This window comes from Bos taurus, chromosome 21, assembly GCF_002263795.3.
Source record: "Bos taurus isolate L1 Dominette 01449 registration number 42190680 breed Hereford chromosome 21, ARS-UCD2.0, whole genome shotgun sequence".
Taxonomy (NCBI): Eukaryota; Metazoa; Chordata; class Mammalia; order Artiodactyla; family Bovidae; genus Bos; species Bos taurus.
In genome coordinates this window covers 58,636,208-58,660,437 of record NC_037348.1, presented here as the reverse complement: position 1 = coordinate 58,660,437, position 24,230 = coordinate 58,636,208, and the positions used below count along the sequence as shown (strand labels likewise).

The window sequence follows — 24,230 nt, the reverse complement described above, 5'->3', positions numbered from 1 at the left end:
TGCTGGGTTTTGTTGCTGTGCGCAGGCTTTCTCTAGTTTGCAGTGAGCAGGGCTCCTCTCTAGTTGCAGTGTACAGGCTTCTCATCTTGGTGGCTTCTCCTGTTTTTTCGTGGAGGAGCCTGGGCTCTAGGCTGAGGGGCTTTAGTAGTTGTGGTTCCTGGGCTCTAGAGCACAGGCTGGTTGTGGGGCATGGGCTTAGTTGCCCCGTGGCATGTGGGGCACTGATTTTCCTGGACCAGGGATAGGACCCATGTCTCCTGCATTGGCAGGCAGATTCTTCACCATTGAGCCACCAGAAACCCCCTGTTTTAAAGGATGTCTTCCCAGCATCACCAGTGACGTGGAGGAGACTGTGAAGTCGGCTTCTGAGTGACAGCTGTCAGGACGGCAGGGGCTCTCCCATTTTCCAGATGAGAGCAGTGGAGGTACAAGCAGACTCAAGGTCCCTCAGCAGCTCCTGAGCCTTGAGAGGCCTGAGGACACTCGTCACAGGCCAAACAGACCCACTGATGTCCTTTGACATCCTGTCCTTGCCCCCTAACAGCAGATTCTTTTGTGGTGGGGTAACATGGTAAAGAGCTGGCTTTTAAAAGATAGGGCCAGCCTCCAAGGCAGTTTTGCTCTCTGACCCGATGAGGTAAAGCTCTGACGAGGCCTGTGGTTCCTTTGGCACTTACAGCCCAGCCCAAGGACAGAACTTCCTGAGCGGCTTGACCTTTCACTCAACGAAGACACTCCGGCCCCTGCTGATCCACTCACACAGACAAGCCCCATGGGACGGCAGTGTTGCTCTTTGGTGCGGGCCAGGTACCGACTATTAAGAAGCCAGGACCAAAAGTTGTTATGGAAACCATTTTAATACTAGAAAAATGTTTTTAATCAATTGCTGAGGAAGCTGTAGGGCCTGGCCTACCTCCCACAGAACCAGGGGCCCCTGGGGACCCACTCACCGAGCCACAGCCCGTGCCCCTGCCTCCGCTCAGCATGGCAGTGTGTGTGGTCCTTTGATGACTTCCCTCTGCCTGGGAAACTGCAGAGCCACCACCAAGGTGGCTTTTCCCCGTCTTGGGGTGTTCTGCCATGTCCCATTGGGAAGGGTCTGCGGGGGAAGCATCCCAATTGTAGGGCACCCACTACACGTCAGGTCACGTGATTATTTTCACACATAATCTTGTTTCACTTGAACCAATAATTCTGTGATATGTTGGTAATTGTCTCCATTTCACCAGTGTGGGAATTGGAACTCGGGGAGTGAAGTGACTTGGCTAAGGTCATATAACTAGTTAGTGACAAAGTCGAGATTTCGAACCCAGGCAATCTGGCTCCAGAGCCACTTTGTGCTTAAAGTAGGAACCAAAAGCGAGGACAACTCTGTTGCTAAATAGTCACACTGATTTATAAAGTTCCCTTCGGAAGGAAGGTAACACATATGCAGTTGTAAAGACAAACTCTCAAAACAACTTTCCTTCCAGCTTTTGGTCTGCAAAGAGAAGGCATCATGGGATGGGTGCATTACCCAGGAAGTGGGATCTCCGGCATGACTGGCTGCTGTAGCCAAGCAGGGTAATGTACGTGGATGAGTGGATTTCTTAATTTTGTGTTCCTTAGAGTTCCTCTGAATTCTGCCACTCCTTTCCTCCACAGCGCTTTCCCTTCAGAAGCAAGATCTGAGGGCAGATGTGAAGGGAAGAGAGCGTTGCTTTGGGTTAGGCCAGTGGATTTGTGAAAAATGGGAGAGCAGAGGGCAAGGTCATGACAACAGCCTGCCTCTCTCGGGTGCTCCGATTCTAAACTGATAGCATCTCTCCTGGGAAGAGGGTCCCCCCCCACCCCCCGCCACCCACAAGAGCACTGGCAGGCCTGGAAAGGCACAGACACACCCCGAAGGGAATTTCTCCAGCCTTCTGCTGAAGAGAAAGCTTCACTTTTGTGAATGCTGCACAAACTAGAAATGCAGTTAGGGAGCAGCCACTGCTGATTATACTGTGCCTGACAGCCCGGCCCGAGACCCAGGACACCTCTCACGATGGCTCAGAGCAGCCGAGACTGAGCTCGGGGTCCTTCAGTTTGGAAACAGGGATCATGACATTCACAAACCATGTAACGTGTTAGCCCACTCTGACAGTGTACTTGTCACAGTGTACTCCTCCCCAGGCCAAGGTGGGAGAGGCAGGGAGGAGGAACCCCTGCACCAATTCAGAGATCAGGGTCAGATTTACATTCCTGTGAAGAAGGGACAATCACTTAGCTTGAGCCCGTGGGTCCACATTCCAGCCCAGGGCAGTACGGGAACCTGGGCCCCTGCCTGCGATTAAGAGCACCCTGACACTGGTCTTCCCAAAGGCAGAAAATGGACGCAAGAGTGCCCTTTGTATACAGGGACTGGGAGCAGTCTGTTACCCAGCCCTGGCACAGTCTTGGCTGTCAGCAGACACTGCAGTCTTGACACTGAAGCACCAGTAGATTCGAATAAATCCCTGCAGATTGGAACCTTTGAAGGCCTTCGATTAAGGAAGGCAATTCCACACCCCTGCATTCTCCCTTTCTTCCCAGAGGGGAAGACAGCTTGCTGGCAGTGGCCGTGGCCCAGCCAGGGCTCCTTGAGATCCTGAGGCAGCAAGGTGAGCAGGTTATTAAGGGCCAAGTCCAGATGGATGAATGAGGAGGCTGGCAGGAGCCAGGGCTCTTGGCTCCCCGGCAGCTCCCACAGTGGTGGTCTCCCACACTAACACCTGCTCATCTCCGTCTTTCCCACCTAACCTCTAGCCAGCCCATAAGAGGGAAGGGAGAAAGAAGTCAAAGACAGCCTCAAAAGGCTTGTCTGCTCTGCTCGGCTGGAGTCTGGTTGCATGTGCTGGTCAGTGCCTCCATCTGGCTGCATCGCTAGATCCTACTTCCAAGGTGTGTTAGGGATGACGAGACAGCTTCTTGGTCCTCCAGGACCCTCGTCTTTCTCAGTGTCTGTCCAGGTGGGGCTGGTGGCAGAACCCTGCAGGGCTGCCCTCCAGAAGGCAGGCAGTCCTGGCCCTGAGGGAGGTAAGGGGCCCGACAACTTGGGCTTCATGCTGATGGCCACAGGCCCCTTTCTAGACTTGGGTATTAAAGTCTTGTTCCTCAAGTTCGGGGTGAGAAAGCACTCCATCGTGAATGTTTGGAAGTACACTGGAGATCTCCAAGTTGGCCTCAGTTCAGCATCCCACGTGCACTCCAGCAGCTGACTGGACTTGATTTTTTATAGAACTGGTAAGACCTTGAGCTTGAGCTTTTCCTCCACTGCAGAGAGGCACTGCCTCCAGGGAAAATAAACCAAAGGACATTTTTTTACCCAACAACAGAATGTCAGCACTGGCAGGAACCTCCTCCAGATGGAGATTTGGACCCAGAGATGGGTAGTGACCTATGCAATGTCTCAGAACTGGGGGTAGAGCCAGTCTGGCATCCTTGCCCAGAGTTATAAAACATTAGATCCTCCATGAAAATAAATATTAAAAATATTATCACCAAGTTACCAGCAGTCCATAGTGAGTAGGCCTTATTCCCAGTGCCTTTGCCCCAAAGGCGGCAACGTTCTCTAACTATAGTCTAAATCGCTTAAAAAACTGAAAAGCCGTAATGTCCATTCAGAATGCAGTCCCGTTAGGTGACAGGCTCCACTGCATGGCCTAAAATTAATCAATGTTTATCGGCTGCATAAAGGATGTTGTAGTGGGATGTTTTATAGAGCAGGTACACGGAGGGGGTGGCAGCCTCGGGGAACACGTGGTGGTTCAGGGCCGTGTCCATCTCGTCCACGTACTCCACCTGCAGGGCGATGTTCAGGGCCTGGGACAGGGCCGTGATCTGGATGTGGTCACACTCCATAGCCATGGGCTCCACTTCCTGCAAAAGCCACAAGGAGAAAACAACCCAGTTGAGGATGCATGCCCAGCAGAGGACAGGTGAGAGGTCCTGGCTTTTTGCCCAGTTGCAGAGCTCAAAACCTCTGCAACTGTGCAATGGTCTCCACAACAGGCCTTGAGGCAGATGTCGACACACGCATTTTCTAGAGAAGGAAACACAGGCTCAGTGAGAAAGGAACAGATAGAAATCACCAGAATTAAAAGGTTTGAATCTAGATCTTTTTGATTCTGGTCCCCTCGTTGTATGTCAGAAGAACACACCACTTTGAAGAATCTGGAGAGGAGAGCAGGAGTTTTTCAGCTTGGGCTTTCTAATGTATAAGGAACCTCAGAGCAGAAGGGGACTCTATCATAAAGGGATTTCAAGCTTAGGTGCTTAAAGAGGGCTGGGCGAGCAAGTGAGCAAGTCAGTGGAGACAGGCAGAGATGGTGACAAGCTGGCTAGTGAGTCCCAGTAACTCAGGCAGCTGCCACTTAGCTCCTGCTGATTGTTGCCAGGCAAGAATAAAGCCTGGGGAGCTGGATCTTCTGATTTTTCCAGAGAAATCCAGACATCCATATAAAAATTGCACAACGTTTAAATGGTTGGCAGTCCTTTCAGGTAAACACCACACATCATAAAACATGTCCTGGAGCAAAGATGACTATGGGGTTGCTACTCTGTCATTTTGTAAACAGTCCAGTCCAAAGGCCCTTTCATGAGACAATCTGAGGCTCAGAGAGGGAAAGCGACTTGCCCAAAGCCACACAGCTCAGGCAGCTCAAGGACAACCTGTTCAGTTTTCTAATCTAATCTAATGCTCTGAATTGCCATGTAGACGTGACACCCCAGCCCCTGGTTAGGGAATGTCGGTGTTAAGGTCTCCTAAGGAGAGAGGGATGAGAGCAGAGCCCAGGGTTGGAGGCCACATCCCAAGCCGGGACCCCGAGGACCTACATGAGCGCAGAAGTCTTTGATGTCCATCTCCTCGTCGATGAAATGTCGGAAGAAATCTGCACGGTTCCTGATGAAGGCAGAGGTCAGCAGGCGCAGGAACTGCACGATTCGGTCCGAGAAGCTCTGGTCGTTGAATACCTTCAGCAGGCTGGACACGGAGCCATCCTTCTCCACCAGCTCTACCACGCTGTAAAACTGTACCCCCGGGCCCTCAGCTGGGGGCCAGGCAGGCCCTGCCCCTCCCTCCACGAGCCTGGCTCCATGAAATTTCCACTTTGAAATCCTCAAGTTGAGGCACCAGAATCAATCCATCAGAGATCTCACCAAAGCTAAGTGACAGGGTTAGAGACACTCTGTAGTGAGTCCCTTGGCCCCAAGTCTCCCCTCCTCACTGCCGTGACTGCGATTCTTACACACAGATTCAGAAGTGAGAGTCCTCCAGCCCCGCACCGCCCTCACTAGTGGGGTCAGGGGGGTGAGGTGGGGAGGCTGGGGGAAGTTTCCAGCCTGACAGCTACCGTTCCAAAGGAGGTGCCTCCTCCCAGAGGAAGGGCAGGGCCTTGGGCTCCCTGGCCCCTCATGTCCCCACAAGCTGGAGGCAACCCTCAGTCTTCTGTCTGCTCTGCCAGCCCTGAGAAAAGCTGAGTCCCTCAGCTGTCATGCCCAGGGTTAACTCACAGCGTTGAAGAAGTTTCGGAACGTGTGCTCCTCGAAGCCAGCCACCAGGAGGTCGTTGGGGGTCTGCAGTACACGCTCTTTGAATCTGAAGGAGAAAGCCAGTGCTTTCAGGGAAAGGCAGGGGGCGCTGCTGTGACCATCAGCTGTCCTCTCACTCCCCACTCTGCCCCCACACACCTGAGAGTCACTGGAGGTGGGTCGTAGACCCATTTCACAGATGAGGAAATTGAGGTACCACCCATTCCAAAATATACTGATTCTATCTTCCGAAGGTCTCTTGACTGTCCCGTGGTTCCTGGGGCATCAATACCATCTCTGGCCTGGCAACGCCCAGCCTCCCCTCCCTCCTGGTCCCCACTCCACAGGGACTGTAAGAGTGACCTGCCGCAGCCTTCTCCCTCAGGTCACAGCTTCTCAGCACCGGGGTCCCGGAAGAGCCCCTGCTGAGCTCACCAGCCACATCTCCAGTCTAGTCCACAGCCTCCCTCATGCCCTACAGCCACTCCCCCTTCGCATCTTCACCTCTTGACATCCACTGTCCCCTCGGCCAGGCCTGCTCTTCTCAGAGATGGGCTGAATGTAAAAAACATTGTTTTTTTAAAAAAAACAAGAGTATCATCTGTGCTCGTGAGGTTATCTTTGTCTGTTGTGTGTGGACGGTGGAAACACAATCTGGACTATAGGGTATGTTGCATACGTCTTCCCAACTCCCTGTTCAGTGAACCCATGATGGTAGCTTGAAAAAAAAAATCATGACAAGAGGATTTAGACCACAGAAATCAACTCACACCACAGGTCAGGTCTCCCAGCCAAATGGCCATTAAACCTTTGCCAGCACTGACCTACCGCAAGATCTGTTCCCGAGACCCCACCTCTTGTCACTGCTCCCGCTGCAGACCGCCAACAAGCACAGCCCCTTCTGAGACCTGTCCTCACCCCCAGGGACAGCGAGGAGCTGCCCCAGGACACAGAGTTCAGCAGCAGAGACGAGACACAGTCCAAGGGACTGGTCCACAGGAGGGAACACCTTCCACACAGAAGGGCCAAGTGGAGAGGCTCAGGGGGACCAGCTGGCTCGGGCCTAACTGCAGCCCGGCCCCTGGGAGGGGAGCCCAGGCTCCAATGAGGACGCAGCAGGGGTTTTCATGAGGGACTCAAGGCACAGGGAGAAAGGCCTGGGAGGTGTAGGTGCCCGGTGGGAGGGCGAGGGGAGAAGAGGCTGGTCTGAAGCCAAATCATCTCATAATCTGGAAGGTGAGGCACTTTTACTTTTGCTGAAAGGCAGCCTGCCCCTGGCTGGGCCGGTGTCTCTAAGCCCGTTTTGGCCAGGGCAAGTGTGGGAAGGAGTGTGGAGCGGGGGGTTGCAGCCCCGCTGCTAAGTCGTTCTCTGGCTTTATAAGGCTCCCCTTCTGTGCAGGGTGGGTGATGGGGACAGGTCTCCATGGCAGGCTGTGAAGGCCTCTCTGGCCACTGTTCCCGTGAGGCCGACATGCACAGCTCGGCTCCCAGCTCTCTTGCCTGCACACCCTCCCATCCCCGGCTACGTGCCCATCACATCCCCACGCTCATTCCTCACCAGTGCCTGCGGGCCTCACAGTGCCAGCCCTGGGGTCACAGAGACACAAGGGCCCAGTCTAGTGGGGGCCAACAGTCAGGGCAGGACTCCCGCCTGGATGAGGTGAGGGAGGGGAAGGAGGACGGTGTCCAGACTTGCAGCGCGGGTCCCCTCTTGCGCAAGTCATGTAACCTATCCAAGGCTCAGTTTACTCATCTGTAAAATGGGATGACACCAGCCTGGTACTTCCCACTGGACCCCACCTGGATGGCTCCCAGGCATTTCAGACTTGGCAACCTGGAGCTCCTGATCTCCCCCAGCCTCCCTGTGTGGCAAGGGCTTCTCAGTCCTGATAACTCAGGGCAAACGCCCAGCACTCAGCCTCAACTCTCCGCTACACACCCCACTCCAGCCATGAGTGGATCCTGTGGTGTCACCTCCACTCGATCAGGCCACCTCTACGACCTCTCCTCTGGGCTCTCCAAGATCACACCCCTTGCTGCTCTCAGACGCCATCATTTGTGCGTAAGCCTGGTTTTTCCTGCACACAGCAGCCTGCACGTCAGGCCTTTTGCTCTGCCAAACTCTCTGTGGCTCTATCTCATTCAGGCCAACATCCGAGGTCCACGAGGCCCATGAGGCCCTACCCCACCGGCCCCCGCTATGTCTCCAACCCGTACTTAAAACTGTAGCCCCTAGCCCTGGACAACCTGGCTGCCTTTCCTGCCTGATTTTTTTTCCCACAACGCTTCCCACCATCTGACACAGCAAGTTCTGTCCGTATCTACTGTCCCTCATTCCCAGTTAGGATGCGAGCTCGACAGGCAGAGCGCTTTGTCTCTCCTGTTTGCTGCTGCATCCCCGGGGCCCACGACATAGTCGGCATGTGGCACCCACTTGGGTGATGGCTGCAGGGAGCAAGGGTGCCCCAGAAGGAGGGTAGAGTAGAAACCCGCTCAGCAGAGGAGTTCTGGCACCAGGATGCACGAATCAACCCCATGTGCTCTGTGCCCCGTGGCCACTCTGCACTCTTCCCTGGTGTGTGTGCAGGAGGGCATCTGATGAGGAAGCCTGGGATCTTCATCAATCCTCTAAGGGCTGTGAGACCTCCAAGGTTAAGGAAGCGGGTCTCAGCATCTTGCTACTACTCCTTGTTACCCAGCAGCAGCGGCAGCTTCTCCGGGAAACTGTGAGAAATGCAGAGTCCCCGGCCCCAGCCCCACAGAACTGGAATCTGCATCTGAAGAAGATCCCAGGGGGTCTGCACAAATGCTGATGTCTGAGAAGCCCCAAACTAAGCTGAACCCCAAGGGGTCAAAGGGAGGATCATGTCCCAGCTGCAGGACAGAGGGGCCTAGGGCGGCATCAACTCCAGATCCAGGCTGACCAGGTAGATGCCTGGGTTACACACACTCACATCCAAGGTCAGCTGAAGCGATCCAGAACAACGGGCAATGCTTCTTTGTTTTCTCCTTGGAATGAGGCTTCAAGAACGCACCCAAGGCAAAACTCACTTCACCCAGGCACACTCAGATCAGAGAGTTGAAAGTGCCCACTAGGTCATTTGTCCCATCCCCAGTCGGCCCCTTGGCTGCTCTCATTTCCACCACGAGGCCGCTGGGCATCCCCTCAACGTGAACGCCGCCACTCACTCCCTGGGCTAAGCAGGGTGCACTGAGGTCAAACCCTCAGGGAAGTTCAGGGCTGATCGACACAGCAGAAACATAGCCTGCCCAGCATCCCTCACACAGCACTCACTTGAGGATCTCCCTGCTCTTGCCCAGCAGAGACTCCAGGTAGGAGTAGCCCAAGGCCCGGTAGAAGCAGTTCCCATCCCCCTTGGTCTTGCGGATGGCGGTGAACCTTTTGCTGAGTTCCTGCGGGGGACAGAGGAAATGTGGGCGTCCGTACCAATGGCACCCCCGTCAAAGTCCTGTCAGGGGTGGGGTCCCGCCTCCCCCAGGCAACATCTGCTCTCAGACTGGAGGCCCTCCACGGTGTCCCAACTCTCATCCCACAAAAATAAAAATACGTGGAGTGCGACCTGCCTGAGGCACTGTGAACGGGGAGCCGTGCCCCGCTCTGAAGAGCCTACAGGCTAGGGGGATGATGGACAGCTAGACGACTGTCACAGGAAGACAGGGGATGCACTGGGGGGCGGAGCAGTGGCATCTACACCAGACTTCAGCAGTCCAGGAAGACTTCCTGGAGGAATGGCACCGAGGGAAGTGGTGTGCCTGGTGGGGGCAGCGAGGGTGCATGTGGCTGTGAGGTGGGCCAGGGGCTGCACAGGCAGTAGGAAAGGCCTCCCCGGACATCGCCAAGCAGTCTGGCCAGTCCTCCAAAAGAGGTGTGGCGTCCCCACGGCACCCCCTCCAGTTCTGCTCTGAGCTGTCAGCTTCCGCCCCGGCTGCCTCCCGGGCCTGCCTACAAGTCAGGATTCTGATGGCCCAGTGTGGTTTCCAAGGGGTCAGGGAGTCCCTGCTCCCACCAGGGTGGTGCTGACGGCTCCCCAGAGGCAGGCTGTAGGGAGGGGTGTACTCCCTAGAAAGCCAGCTCATCTCCCAAAGGCTGAGATATGCAGCCCAGCTCTCACTCCTGCCCCAGGAAGGGCTCCCGGCGGCCACAGGAGACAGTCCTGCCCAAGTGCAGGTGACCAGAGGGCAGTAGGGGCACACCCAGATTCCTCCTAGTCCTGTGACCGTTCCTGCATCCTTCAGCCATCTGCCCTTTGTCAGAGTCCAGCCAGAGTGGGCCTTCTCACCACAGAGCTGCTCACAGAGTGGTTACAAATACTAATTTTATGAGCTCAGGCTGCCTGGCCCAAATGCCAGCTCCTCCACGCGTGCGCGGTAGAATCATGGGCCAGCCATTTAATTTCTGTAACTTGGTTCCCTCAGCTGTGAAATGTGGGTAATAAAAGTTCTGACCTTGCAATGCTGTAATGAGGTCAAAAACTGCTGGTTTGTTTGTTTTTTTTGCAACTAAAGGATTTCTCACTAAGGTAAATCCGTCCAACATTGCATTATTCTGGGAGCCCTCTAATTTGTCCAGGAACCTGGTCCAAACGCAAAGCCTTTTTACCTTCAAAGTGGTACCTTTGTCTCTGCTCCCAACTCCAGCCCATTTCATCTAGGCTCCCCTCCTCCTGACCCTCTGCCTTACCTGGATTTTCCTCTGGTAGATCCTGTTTTCAGGATGATCCCGAAGAATTGATAGAATGTCACATTTTTCTGATATTAGGTTGAAAGATGTTTCACTCTGAAAGACAGAAAAAGGAGCAAAGCTGTGACCATTTCAAAAGCAACCGCAGGACTTTCATCCATAGAAAGCCCACGACCTGCTGGTTGCAGGACGCGGTGAATGTTGCCTCCCCTGGACAGAAGCACCTGCGAGTATGTGACTGGCAGCCCAGAAGCCAGGCTCCCTGGCAGGAGTCAGGGTCAGCCCCATCGTGAGAGGCGTATCATCTTGTAAGTCCTTTTGTTTTAAATTGTTTGGAAATATTTATTTAGTTGGCTGTGCTGGGTCTCAGTTGCAACACGCGAACTCTTAGTTGTGGTACGTGGGGTCTAGTTTCCTGACCAGGGATCGAACCTGGAACGCTGGCATTGGCAGTGCAGAGTCTTAGCCCCGGGACCACCGGGGAAGTCCCTCATCTTGTAATTTCTGAACTGACTCATTTTATAGACTGTAATACATCAGTGCACAAAAATAAATGCAGCATGGTTTAAAGACTTAAATGTAACACCCGAAACCATTAAACTTCTAGAGGAAAACACAGGCAGTATGCTGTTTGACGTTGGTCTTGGTGGTATTTTTTGGGGATCTGTCTCCTCAGGCAGGGAAAACTCAAACAGAAACAAACAAATGGAACTACATTAAAACAAAAAGCTTTTCATCCAGGAATCTATTTCCTGTCTGTGTAAACTTGCCTCTTCTGAACATTTCATACAAATGGAATCATATGATTGGTCTTCTATGACTGATTTCTTTCACTTAACATAATGTATTTAAGATGCATCCATGTTGTAGCACGTATCAGTACTTTTTTCCTTTTTGTTGTCAGATAATATTCTATGGTATGAGTGTACCATATTTTGTTCCATTTGTCAGTTGATGGATTTTGGGGTTGTTTCCACTTTGGGGCTATTATGAATAAAGTTACGATGAATATTCCTGTTTAGAAAAAAAAGCTTTTGCACAGCAAAGAAACTTTCAACAAAAGGAAAAGGCCACTTACTGAAAAGGAGAAGATATTTGGAAATGATATATCTGAATAAGGAGTTAATATCCAAAATATATAAAGAATTCATACAACTCAACATCAAAGATACAAACAACCCAATTAAAAAATGGGCAGAGGATCTGCACAGATATTTTTCAAAAGAAGACATGGATGGCCAACAGGTCCATGAGAAGATTTTCAACACCGATAACCATCAGGGAATCAAAACCACAATGAGGTATCACCTCACCTCTGTTAGAATGGCTGTTATCAAAAAGACAACAAATGACAAGGTTGGTGGGGCTTCCCTTGTGGCTCAGCTGGTATAGAATCTTCCTGCAATGCAGGAGACCTGGGTTAGATCCCTGGGTTGAGAAGATCCCTTGAAGAAGGGAATGGCTACCCACTCCAGTATCCTGGCCTGGAGAATTCCACGGACCATACAGTCCATGGGGTCGCAAAAAGTTGGACACAACTGAGCAACTTGCACTTTCTAACAAGGTTGGTGAGAATGTGAGGAAAAGGGAACCCTGGGTGCACTGCTGATGGAATTATAAACTGGTATAGTCACAGACATCCTGGAATGTGAAGTCAAGTGGGCCTTAGAAAGCATCACTACGAACAAAGCTAGTGGAGGTGATGGAATTCCAGTTAAGCTATTTCAAATCCTGAAAGATGATGCTGTGAAAGTGCTGCACTCAATATGCCAGCAAATTTGGAAAACTCAGCAGTGGCCACAGGACTGGAAAAGGTCAGTTTTCATTCCAATCCCAAAGAAAGGCGATGCCAAAGAATGCTCAAACTACCGCACAATTGCACTCATCTCACATTGTAGTAAAGTAATGCTCAAAATTCTCCAAGCCAGGCTTCAGCAACATGTGAACCGTGAACTTCCTGATGTTCAAGCTGGTTTTAGAAAAGGCAGAGGAACCAGAGATCAAATTGCCAACATCCGATGGATCATAGAAAAAGCAAGAGAGTTCCAGAAAAACATCTATTTCTGCTTTATTGACTATGCCAAAGCCTTTGACTGTGTGGATCACAATAAACTGTGGAAAATTCTGAGATATGGGAATACCAGACCACTTGATCTGCCTCTTGAGAAATTTGTATGCAGGTCAGGAAGCAACAGTTAGAACTGGACATGGAACAACAGACTGGTTCCAAATAGGAAAAGGAGTTCGTCAAGGCTGTATATTGTCACCCTGTTTATTTAACTTATATTCAGAGTACATCATGAGAAACGCTGGACTGGAAGAAACACAAACTGGAATCAAGATTGCCGGGAGAAATATCAATAACCTCAGATATGCAGATGACACCACCTTTATGGCAGAAAGTGAAGAGGAACTCAAAAGCCTCTTGATGAAAGTGAAAGTGGAGAGTGAAAAAGTTGGCTTAAAGCTCAACATTCAGAAAATGAAGATCATGGCATCCCGTCCCACCACTTCATGGGAAATAGATGGGGAAACAGTGGAAACAGCGTCAGACTTTATTTTTCTGGGCTCCAAAATCACTACAGATGGTGACTGCAGCCATGAAATTAAAAGACGCTTACTCCTTGGAAGGAAAGTTATGACCAACCTAGATAGCATATTCAAAAGCAGAGACATTCCTTTGCCAACAAAGGTTCGTCTAGTCAAGGCTATGGTTTTTCCAGTGGTCATGTATGGATGTGAGAGTTGGACTGTGAAGAAAGCTGAGTGCCGAAGAATTGATGCTTTTGAACTGTGGTGTTGGAGAAGACTCTTGAGAGTCCCTTGGACTGCAAGGAGATACAACCAGTCCATTCTGAAGGAGATCAGCCCTGGGATTTCTTGGGAAGGAATGATGCTAAAGCTGAAACTCCAATACTTTGGCCACCTCATGCGAAGAGTTGACTCATTGGAAAAGACTCTGATGCTGGGAGGGATTGGGGGCAGGAGGAGAAGGGGACGACAGAGGATGAGATGGCTGGATGGCATCACTGACTCGATGGACGTAAGTCCCCGTGAACTTTGGGAGTTGGTGATGGACAGGGAGGCCTGGCACTCTGCGATTCATGGAGTCGCAAAGAGTCGGACACGACTGAGCGACTGATCTGATCTATCTGATCTGATAGTCATTAAGGAAAACAGCGTGGAGATTCCTCAAACAAATTCAAACAGAACTATCATATGTTATTCCATTTCAGGGTATGTATCCAAAGAAAACAAAAGCACTTATTAGGAAAGATACAGGCATCCCTATGTTCACTGAAGCACTGTTTACAATAGCCAAGATGTGGAAGCAATCTAAGTGCCCACAATAGATGAATGGATAAAGATGTGGTGTATAATATGCAATGGAAAATTATTCAGTCACAAAAAAGAATGAAATATTTCTCTTTGCACCAACATGGGTGGAGCTAGAGACCATTACACTGAGGAAGTTAAAATAGTGAAAGGCAATATTACATGATATCACTTGCAACGTGGAATCTAAAGAAATGAACAAACATAACAAAACAAAAACAGGGTCACAGATGCAGAGAACGAACAGGTGTTTGCCAGAGGGGAGGGGGTTGGGGGGAGGAGAGAAACAGGTGAGTGCGATTAAGAGGTACAAAACAGAAGAGATGAGCCACGGTATGAGGTATACAGTGAGTGGAGTATACTCAATAATTATGTAGTATCTTTGGTGACAATAACTAAACTTACCATGGTGATCATCTTGAAGCATAGAGAACTAGTGAATCACCATGTGGGGTAACAGGAGCTAACATAGAGCTGTAGGTCAATTATACTCCAAAAACAAACTCAGAGAGACAGAGATCAGATGTGTGGTTACCCGAGGCAGGGGTGGGGTCACAGGGAACTGGAGGAAGGTGGTCAAAAGGTTCCAGTTACAAACTTCCAGTTGTAAGATAAATAAGTACCGGGGACGTAATGTACAACATGATAAATATAATCAACAGTAGTATATTAACATTTTTAAGAGAGTATAATGGCACCCCACTCCAGCACTTTTGCCGGGAGAATTCCACGGACAGAGGAGCCTACAGTCCATGGGGTCACAAGAAGTCAGACATGGACTGAGCGGCTAACACAAGAGAGGAAGTCCTAAGCGTTCTCATCAGAGGAAAAATCTTTTCTATTTTTTAAACTTTGTGTCTTTACAAAGATGAGGGATGCTCACTAAACATGCAGTCACTGCATGATGTACGTGAATCAAATCTCTGCGCTGTATACCTTAAACTCAACGCAGTGCTGGATGTCAATAACACTGGAAGAAAAAAGAATATAGTAACTGAAGTCTGTGAGCCTCCCTACTGTAAGGAGGCTCCATACTCCCTTTGTCTTCTCCTGACCTTCCTGTCTCACTCATTCATTCCTTCTTCTATTCATCCAACTATACCCAACCAGTCTGCACCAAGCTCTGTTTGTTGTTCAGTCGCTCAGTGGTGTTGGAGCTGGAAACACAGAGGTTAGACCGTCTAGCACCACCTACTGGTGAAAGTTTATATCGCAGCCCAGCTCTGAGTGGAGGCCAGTTTCCACCCAGAGAGAGAAATAAGGGCCTCTAGACGTGGGAGCTTGGTGCGAGGCTGTCTATGGCGTCACACAGAGTCGGACACGACTGAAGCGACTTAGCAGCAGCAGCAGCAGCAGAGGGTGGAGACGGAGAAGGCAATGGCACCCCACTCCAGTATTCTTGCCTGGAAAATCCCATGTACCGCAGAGCCTGGTAGGCTGCAGTCCATGGGGTCGCTAAGAGTCGGACACGACTGAGCGACTTCACTTTCACTTTTCACTTTCATGCCTTGGAGAAGGAAATGGCAACCCACTCCAGTGTTCTTGCCTGGAGAATCCCAGGGACCGGGGCGCCTGGTGGGCTTCGGTCTATGGGGTCGCACAGAGTCGGCCACGACTGAAGCGACTTAGCAGCAGCAGCAGAGGGTGGAGAAGTCATCTAATGGCAAAAGGAAGACCCAGGGCCAGGGGAAGGGTAGGACACATCTAACAGCTAATCTCCCACAGGCTTGTCTCTGCCTCATGTTTTTCCTGCTCACATGAGGGTTCAGGGCAGTGGGAGCTGCACCCCTGTCTCCAACCCTCACCCCCCACCCCGGGAAAGGCTCTGATTTCATCAGGAATATAATGTTAAAATATAATGTGAAAGCCACTTGTGTGTGTAGTTGAAACAAGTAGCCTTGATGGGAACCTACTGTATGGCTCAGGGAACTCTGCTCAATGCTCTGTGGTGGCCTAAAAGGGAAGGACATTTTTTTTTTTTTTTAAAGGGTAATATATGTATAGTCATGAAACAGAAGTAGATTTTTTTTCTGGAATTCCCTTGCTTTCTCCATGGTCCAGTGTATGTTGACAATTTGACCTCTGGATCCTCTGCCTTTTCTAAACCCAGCTTGTACATCTGGAAGCTCTCAGTTCCTGTGCCAATGAAGCCTAGCTTAAGGATTTTGAGCATAACCTTACTAGCGTGTGAAATGAGCACAGCTTGTACAGTGGCTTGGACAGTCTTTGGCACTGCCAAAGAATAAGTCCCATTATTTACCCACCTACCTCAGTAAAAAAAAAAAAGTCTTGTTTTTTACACACAGCTGACTTAAAATGATGGCTTGGGTCTTTTTAAATGATGGATGATGACAAAGGAGCACAGCTCTATTGAACACTGCTCGCACTTGGACTGCCCCCCGCCCCCCAGTAATACCCAACATATGGTGAGGGAAGAGGCACAAACTCAGTTCTATTTGATGAGCAGTTTGAGACAATGTCACTGGCAGAGTGGAAAGCAGTATAAAGAATGAATCCTAAATACAGAGCGACAAGAACTGGGTTGGCCAAAAACTTCATTTGAGTTTTTATAACATCGTATGGAAACACCTGAACGAACTTTTTGGCCAACCCAATATTGCAGATGGTAGAAAACTGCCAGTCAAAATGAGAACGTGAAAGGTGGGTCAGGAAGGCGACCCACAGGCCTCACACCAGGGAAGCCTACCTAGGCTTTCCACTCGCCACAGTCGTTATCATTTTTGCAAAGTAAATAGCAAATTTACTTAGGCTATTTAAAACAGTCAATTTAAAAGGAAAACATTAAACAGCAGTTTGGGGGTGGGGAGGGGCTCACACTTGGGGTTCAAGAGACCCACCGTCAGCCCCAGGCGTTTTATTCCCTGTTCCCATCCTGCCACCCCCCACCCTTTGTAGGTATTCCCTATGTCTTTCAATATGTCTTTTAAAAATACCAAGTTGTTTTATGTAAGCATGCGTTTTAAATATGCAACAAATTATTCTATAGGTATCGTGGCATTTTCTCTTCACTCAATACTACTTAAGATCCATCCTTTTTGACAAATGGCTCTCAGGTTGGTTGCCCTGCCCAGCAGTGGAGCCTTGAGCTGGCTCCAGCGCCCCCTCGTGGTCCCGGGTGTGTTTACAGGGCCACTGGGAGGGGTGAGTGAGTTTCTACTTTGGCACTTTGGGAGTCCCCGCCTGGCACGTCCAGAGTGACTCAAGTCAGCCCAGGTGGCCTCCGCCCCACTTCCTATAAGCATGGCCCTGGTCACATGGCTGGAAGAACAGCCTCAGCTCACTGGCCCATTAACCAGGTACAATACTCTGCATTTGACCTTGGCTGACTGCAATTGGTGGTTTTTTAAATCATGGCCGAAAATTTCCAGGGTGTTATGGGACGGGGACTGGCCTCGCCTGACAATGTTGCGTCAGACCTCATCAGGTCACTTAAAAAGATTTTAGCCTTTAGCTGCTGATTTGCAAACAGGTGCTAATGAATTAGGTCAGGCAGATAGCACCTCTACTCTGAAACAGTTTTGAGCTGCCGAGTGGAAGAATGTATTTCAAAGTGGAGAAGGATGTTTCTCTAATCACTGACTCCTCCCCAGAGACCCCGGGAACTAACCAGATGCACTACAATGGGGGCTTGGTGTTCAGACCAGATCTGAGTCCTTGTAGGGGTCCTCTCACCTCCTACCTTCGGAGACTATAGAACCAGCACGTCACCACCTACTGGGGTCCTGCTGACCCTGCCCTTGATCCCCACCCTACGTCCAGACACCGCCCACCTCCAAATGGAGGGAAGGCAAGTTCCCCCCTACTTCCCTCCATTTTCTCGCCAAAGCCTCTACACACCTACACACCTGTCCACATAGCCCCAAGAGTTCCTCAACCAGCCTGAGACCAACGAAAAACCAGGTTGACCCCAGCCCTCCACCTCTACCCTCATCCACGGATTCTGCCCCACAGAGGCGGCATTTGAAGTCCCGAAGGCTTCCGGTAAAGATGTGACCCGCCAGGGCCCAAGGGAGGGCGCACTGCCAGCGCGATGTCGGAACTCGTGCCCCACAGCTGCTGCCTGCCCCCTCCCGGCCCATGGGAACCCCATGCGCCCAGCACTGTGAGAGCGCCCCCAGGGACCCCCCCAGGAGATAATGGGGTGACAAGGAGCTGCGGGGCAGGGAGGGGCCAGGCTGAAAGACTGGGCTCTGGCAGCTCGGGCCCACAGACCTTAAGGCTCTGACCCACAACACGTGTGACCCACGCCCACCCCCTGCCCCTCCGGTGAGTTCTCCATGGGCCCCTCCTGGAGCAGGCACCGCTCGGGGTTGGAAGCCAGCCCCGGTGAGCTTTCAGGAGAGGCGACACGAAGCTCCACGCGGACGCGGTCCTTGTCACTTCTGTCCCCGTACTCCTGGAACAGCTGCTGGTCCCCAGCAGGCACGGAGTACCCGCTGGTTGATGCGTCACCTTTGCTGGGAGGTCACCATATGCCAGGTGCTGGGGATAATCTCACTTAAGCCTCACGGTAGCTCTGTTCTACATGTAGAAACCGAAGCCCAGAGAGGTCAAGCTGTTGGCCCCAAGTCACACAGTGAAGCGATCCCGGAAGAAACTGGACCCTGGCCCCCCAGCACATTAAAGGTATTCCACAGACCTGGTGCCTTTCTGGCTCTCTCCCCCTCCACGAAGAGAGCCCACCTGGCCCTCAGCTGTGCTCTGTCGTCACTTCCTGATGGCTCCTTAATAGCCAAGCCTCAGGCTCACGCCTCTACCTACAATCTCCGCCCCCACCCATGACATACCCCGCGGTGCCTCTGTGGGCACCCCCGGCCCAGGCTCTGAGGTCCTGGTGGGCCTCTCTTGGGTCCACCCTGAGGCCTGGTGGGCAAGGCCAGCCCTTGGCCTGCCTGACCTTCCTCTGAGGCTGCTCTGCTGGCAGGGCTGACCCCGGGTCGTGAGTCAGCCTTGTTAACCAGGCCCAGCCTCCCAGAAGCCACAACTCAGTGCGTGGTCTGACTTCAAGCTACCAACTCCTCCACAGCAGGGGCCAGAGCCTGCAGCCTCACCACCAGTGGGGCAGGACCCAGAATGCAGTCCGCCGCCCCTCTCAGAAGGTCCCTATCATTTCTAGAGGCTCCCCCGTGGCTCCAAACCTGGCCTTGCCTGCCTACCGCTGGGGTCTCCATAGTGGGCTGTTTGCAGGGGCTGGAAGGAAATGCCTTTTTATCTGATTTTTATTGGAGTTTGGTTGCTTTACAATGTTGTGTTAGTTTCTGCTGAACAACAAAGTGAATCAGCCACATGTATACATATCGCCCCTTCCTCCTACACCCCACCCCACCCCCCTGCCCCCCGCAGGTCATCACAGAGCACCGAGCGGAGCTCCCTGCGCTAAACAGCAGCTTCCCACTAGCTATCTGTTTTACATATGGTAGCGTATATATGTCATTTCTATTCTCCCAATTTGCTCCACCCTCCCAGGGCCCCCCCACCCCACCCCATGTCCACGTGTTCGTTCTCTATGTCTGTGTTTCTATCGCTGCCCTGCAAATAGTTCATAAGTACCATTTTTCTAGATTCCATATATATGCATTAATACACAACATTTTTTCCTCTTTCTGACTTACTTCACTCTGTATGACAGACTCTAGGTCTGTTCACATCGCTGCAAATGACCCAATTTCATTCTTTTTTATGGCTGAGTAATATTCCAGGGAATGCTGCTTTAAATGTCTACTTTAGGGTATAATGTACGATGTACCAACATATGGAATAATCAAACACTTTTACTGATGAGCGATCAAAAACATTTGGAGGCCAAAGATTTAGGGGAGTGCTAGTCCTAGGGCTCTGAAGTGGCTTCTTACTGCTGCTGTAACCAATTAGTACAAACACAACGATTTAAAACAACAGGATTTATTATCTTACATTTCTGGAGGCTCAGGGGAGAACCCACTTCCTTACCTTTGTCAGTTTCTAGAAGCTTCCTGCATTTCTTGGCTTATGATCCCTTCCACCCACTGTCACCTCCTTCTCACTCTGAGCTTCCTGCCTCTTCCTTATAAGGATCCTTGTGATTGCATCATTGGACCTCCCTGGTAATCCAGGGTGCTCTCTCCATTTCAGGACCCTAATTCACCATACCTGCAAAGCCCTTGCTGCCATGTGAGGTACCCTATTCATGGGTTCGGGGATTAGGATGTGGGTGTCTCCGGGGTGCTATTACTCAGCCTACCACTCGCATGCCCCATCTCTGCTGTTCAGCGCAGCAAACAGGGAAGACCCTACACCTGAGGCCCAATTGCCTCAGGTCAGTTATTGGCTGGCCTTGCAGACAGCCCAGATTCAGATGCTGGTCCTCTCTCATCTGACACCTGGACTCTTAGCACCCTCCTAACCGACCCTCAGACCTTCATCTCCCGCCCTGACCTCTCCCTAGAGATCCAGCCTCAAACACCACCAGCCACCAGGATGTCTGACCACGATCCCCGAATTAATGTACCCCTAATTGCCTTCTCCCTCCACCCCTGCATCCCCTCCAGGTGTCACCAGATCTTCGAAAGCCCCCCTATCCAGATAGAACTCACACCAAAGATGCGGAAGGACTCTTCCCCTCCTCTCTTCCTGCTTCAGCTCTGCTCCTGTGTCTGGCCAGAGCTGCCACCATCTGCCCCCAGGGAGGTGGCACCAGCGTCTGCCCAGTGGACCTCCTGGCTCCCACTCCCGCTCCCACCGTCACCCACAGCACCCAGCATGGGCTCCCACAAAGCGAACCAGTTGAGGGCGAGACCTTCCCCAGGTCCCTCCAGTGGCTTCCTTCACTTGGGAAAAGACTCAACCTTTGGATGACAACCATCATCTGGCCTTGCTCCCCTCACTCTCCTGAACTCCAGCCCCAGTGACCCTCCTTATGTTCCTCCAAAAAATGCACCCATTTCTACCGCAGGGCCTTTGCACATGCTGTTCCTGTGCACGGGCGGATTCTCTGCCTCTTTACATGTCCAATCACCTTCCTTGACCATCTTGTCTAAAGTTGCCCCTCCCCCCAACCCCTACTGCCTTAACTTGCTTTATGTCTTCAGCGGGTTCTCTAACATATACGTTCATTTGTTGACTTGCTTTCTGTCTATCTCCCTCCACAAGAATGTCAACTCCATGAGAGTAGGGACTTTGCTTGCCTATCATGACCAGATTCCCCAGTGCCTGCCACATAGTAATGCTCCCAAAATGCAGAATGAGTGGATGAGGGAATAGATGGAAAAGCTGGTCTCTGACTCCAGCCTGGCCACTTCTGGCCCTCTGTCCACTCCACTGCCAGAGAGACCATCCAAATCAACCATCTCTTATTTGTCAAAAATACGTTATGGTCCCCTCCACCACCACATTTGCAGAATAAAACCCAAACCCCATGGCGCAGCATGTGAAGCCCTTTATAGCACATTCTGAACCCCCCAGTTTTTCTAGATTCGTCTCTCCTTGCTCCATACAGACCACTCACCATTCCCAGAATATCCCACTCTTAACCATGTTTCCAGGCCTGTCCCACCCTGACTGGAATACACAATTCCCCAAATGCTTCCTGAAAACTCCTACACATCCTTCAATACCCCATTCAAAAGACCCCTTTGTGAGGCCTTCCTTGACACTCACTTCTCCCTTAGAGTGCTTGGGTTCCTGCTGTGCTCCCCAAGCCCTTAGGCTTCTTAGGTCATGACTGGTAGTTCAGGAATTGCTTGTGTCCAGTTCTGTCTTGTCTCAGGCAGTGAGTTCCTAAAAGAGGGCAGGCCCTTGTCTTTCTCATCAATGCCCAGCCCAGCGTGGGGCTGGACTAGGGACCCTACTGGGGGCTTGTTTGAAAAACCAAAGAACAAAGCACAGAAGGGCCCTGTGGGTTTGCTGTTCACATCTGACCCTCACTCTTCACTGAATGCCCTTTGAGTGAGCACGAGACCCCTCACTACCTACAACCTCCATCCGTGGCAGCCCCCAAGCCTTGTCCTCACCCAGGCCACTGCCTTCCCAAGGGCTTCTATGTCTTCTACCTGGGACCCTTCCCTAGCTCAGTGACTTTGAAATGGATACAGAAAGAAAACACTATATGTTCCAAAGGCATTCTCCTCTGCCCACCACACACACACTCACCATCATCCATACCACACAGACTCAAAAACATCACCAGTGGGCCCGGCACGGTGCCTGGCAAACAGTAGGTGCTCATTAAATGCTGAATGAACAGACGAGAACACACCATGCACTGCCTCTGCCCCCACCCTCTCCCCATGATTCCCAGAGAGACGTCTTGTTTGGCAAGTTAACCACTTCATTCCTCTCCAAGGCACTACGCCGCCCGTCACAGGGCGCGGGCTGGTGCTCTGACTCTACCTGCCCTCTAACTTCTGTTCTCCTGAGTCCAGGGCAGACGGGAGGCTGGAGTCAGAGGCCTCACTGTGCACCATGAAGGCCAGAAGATCAGGCCCCAGCCCCACTGCCCTACCATGCCCTCGGCTACCCAGTGGTGACTGGAAGGCAAGCCAGCCTTGGCTCCAGGGTGGCTAAACCCATTTTTACCCCAGCCCTGGCCACTCCCTTGTGGGCAATGCAGAAACACCTCGGTGCCCTTCCAGGAGCAGCAGAGCCAGGTAAACCCTTAGGCCCTGCCTGGAAACAGGAAGTGGTGTTTCCAGGTGCTCCAGAAACCCTCAGCCACACCCAGCTGGTTTGTCCAGGACAGGCTGGCTTAGATGACCGGGCCACCCACGCCACACTCAGAACGTGTCAGACCATGACCAGGCTTTGACCCGTGTCCCAAGCCAGCGGCAGCCCGCAGCGGTCAGTGACCCATTTCCTTACTCAAACCTAGGAGGGAGGAGGCTCTAAGAACCAGGCCCCTTTGCACACCCATTTCCAGGATTCTGTTGTCAGAGGGAAAGCCATAGCCAATTATCTGAACCAAGCGCTCCATGCGCATCACCTCATGTGATCCTCACAGCAGCCCATTATACAGATGTGCAAAATAGTGCTGGGGAGGGGAAGCGACCAACCAATGCCTCTTGGGTTTCCAGGGGGTGGAGGTGAGATCACCCCTCAGGGCTGTGACCACAAGCCAAGCCACCAGTCCTTATATGTTCCAGGCTCCCTGGAGCAGGGGGGTCAGAGTTGATCAGTTTTAAGCATTCATCACACCTAGTCCTCTGCAGATTGCCTGTGCCCCTGTCTCCCCTCACCCCCAAGATGGGCTGATGTAGTAATACAAACGAATAATTCCTGGTGGCTCAGATGGTAAAGAATCTGCCTGCAATGCTGGAGACCCAGATTCGATCTCTGGGTAGGGAAGATCCCCTGGAGAAGGGAATGGCAACCCACTCCAGTATTCTTGCCGGGAGAATTCCACGAACAGAGGAGCTTGGCGTGCTGCAGTCCATGGAGTTGCAAGGAGTCGGACACGACTGAGCAACTAACACACACACACAGTAATACAAAGAGCACTGGACTGGGAATCCAAGTCCACCATGATCAGTCCCAGCCCCTCCCTGTCTGGGCCTAAGGGTCCCCGCCTGCCCAAGCCCTGAGTTTGGCCTGGCTCAGAGGGTCTCCGGGGCCGTTTCTGGCCCCTAATTCACGTGCCTCACAACTTGAGACAGTCTCTCCACGTGGGTCCTAACTGCAAAGACCTTCTGTTGACAAGCAGGACGGAGAGGATGTCGGGCCACCCGTGGCAACCCCAGGTCCACTCGTGGGGCTTGGGAGTGGGGAGGTCTCTAATGGCTGAGCCCTCGGGTGGGTGCGGCCGGGAGCTGCGAACTGCGGGGCTACTAACGAAAAGGAGGCGACCCTTAGCCCTGGAGCCTCCCTGTCCCCGCCGTCGGAGCGGCACACGGGACACCAGGGACGAACGCGCCGGGGGCGGGGATCCTGGGCGCTGGGTTGGGTTCCCGGCGCTGACCGTCCACGGGAGCCTTCCAAGAAAGGACCCGGACCCCCCGGTATTCCTGGGGGGCCCGAACGCAGCGGATTTGACACTGGGGGCTGAACCTCGCGCCGGATCCCCAGTCCCGCGAGTGCACATGCGCCCGGGGGCCGACCCCGCCTACCGCGCCCCCTTCCCACCCCTCCTTCCCCGCTTCCCCCTTAGACCACTGACCATAGTGACCGGAGCCGTCGGGCCAGGTCCCGCCCCAGCGAGGAGCGATCCGGTGCGGGAGGGCGCCGCGGGAGCCACTGGCTGGCTCCGCCGTTGGGTCGGGCGGCGGGGGCCTCGAGGGCGTGGGGACGAGCGGCGAATACACCCGACCGCTCCGCAAACCAGAGGTTAGACCTCTACTGTGTCCCAGCAAGACACACGCCCCGCGATTGACGTCTGAAGCGGGCAATCAGAAGCTGGGCCACAGGACGTCACAGAAAGTGGGTGGGACTTCACGCACCTTCAGCCTATACTTTAGGGGCCATTTGACAGGGTACCGCCTCCTTTTAAAGACACAGAAACCTCTTAACTAGCAAAGGAGTTAGCCCAACCCAGAAACACAAGTCTTCGTTTGTGAAGGCTGAAGGACTTTCGCTCAAAACTGTAAATTGAAGTCTTCTGAAAGATTGGCTGTGCTATGTGCTAAGTCACTTCTGTTGTGTCCGACTCTTTGCGACCCTATAGACTGTAGCC

General features: G+C 52.2%; 1 protein-coding gene across 5 annotated transcripts; it reads right to left on the bottom strand.

The window, feature by feature from the left end:
• Positions 1-838: 838 nt before the first annotated feature.
• On the bottom strand, positions 839-23,900 carry OTUB2 (OTU deubiquitinase, ubiquitin aldehyde binding 2). Of its 5 annotated transcripts, none has more exons than XM_059878959.1 (8): positions 14,626-14,753; positions 14,507-14,540; positions 10,235-10,330; positions 8,828-8,946; positions 6,037-6,087; positions 5,515-5,599; positions 4,837-5,031; positions 839-3,879 (listed from the first exon to the last, which is right to left on the bottom strand). In XM_059878959.1, the coding sequence occupies exons 1-8, from the start codon at positions 14,640-14,642 to the stop codon at positions 3,673-3,675; spliced, it is 804 nt and encodes a 267-aa protein (XP_059734942.1). In that variant the 5' UTR covers positions 14,643-14,753; the 3' UTR covers positions 839-3,672.
• Between the last annotated feature and the right edge of the window lie 330 nt (positions 23,901-24,230).

Bases quoted from the DNA above. Each gene is read 5' to 3' on its own strand.
- OTUB2 (XM_059878959.1), bottom strand. The intron at 6,088-8,827 runs GTGAGTGCTGTG...TTTTACATTCAG, and splicing joins AAGAGCAGGGAGATCCTCAA to CCCATCTCTGAGAAGAGCAG. The intron at 5,032-5,514 runs GTGAGTTAACCC...CCGGGGGTACAG, and splicing joins TCCGAAACTTCTTCAACGCT to TTTTACAGCGTGGTAGAGCT.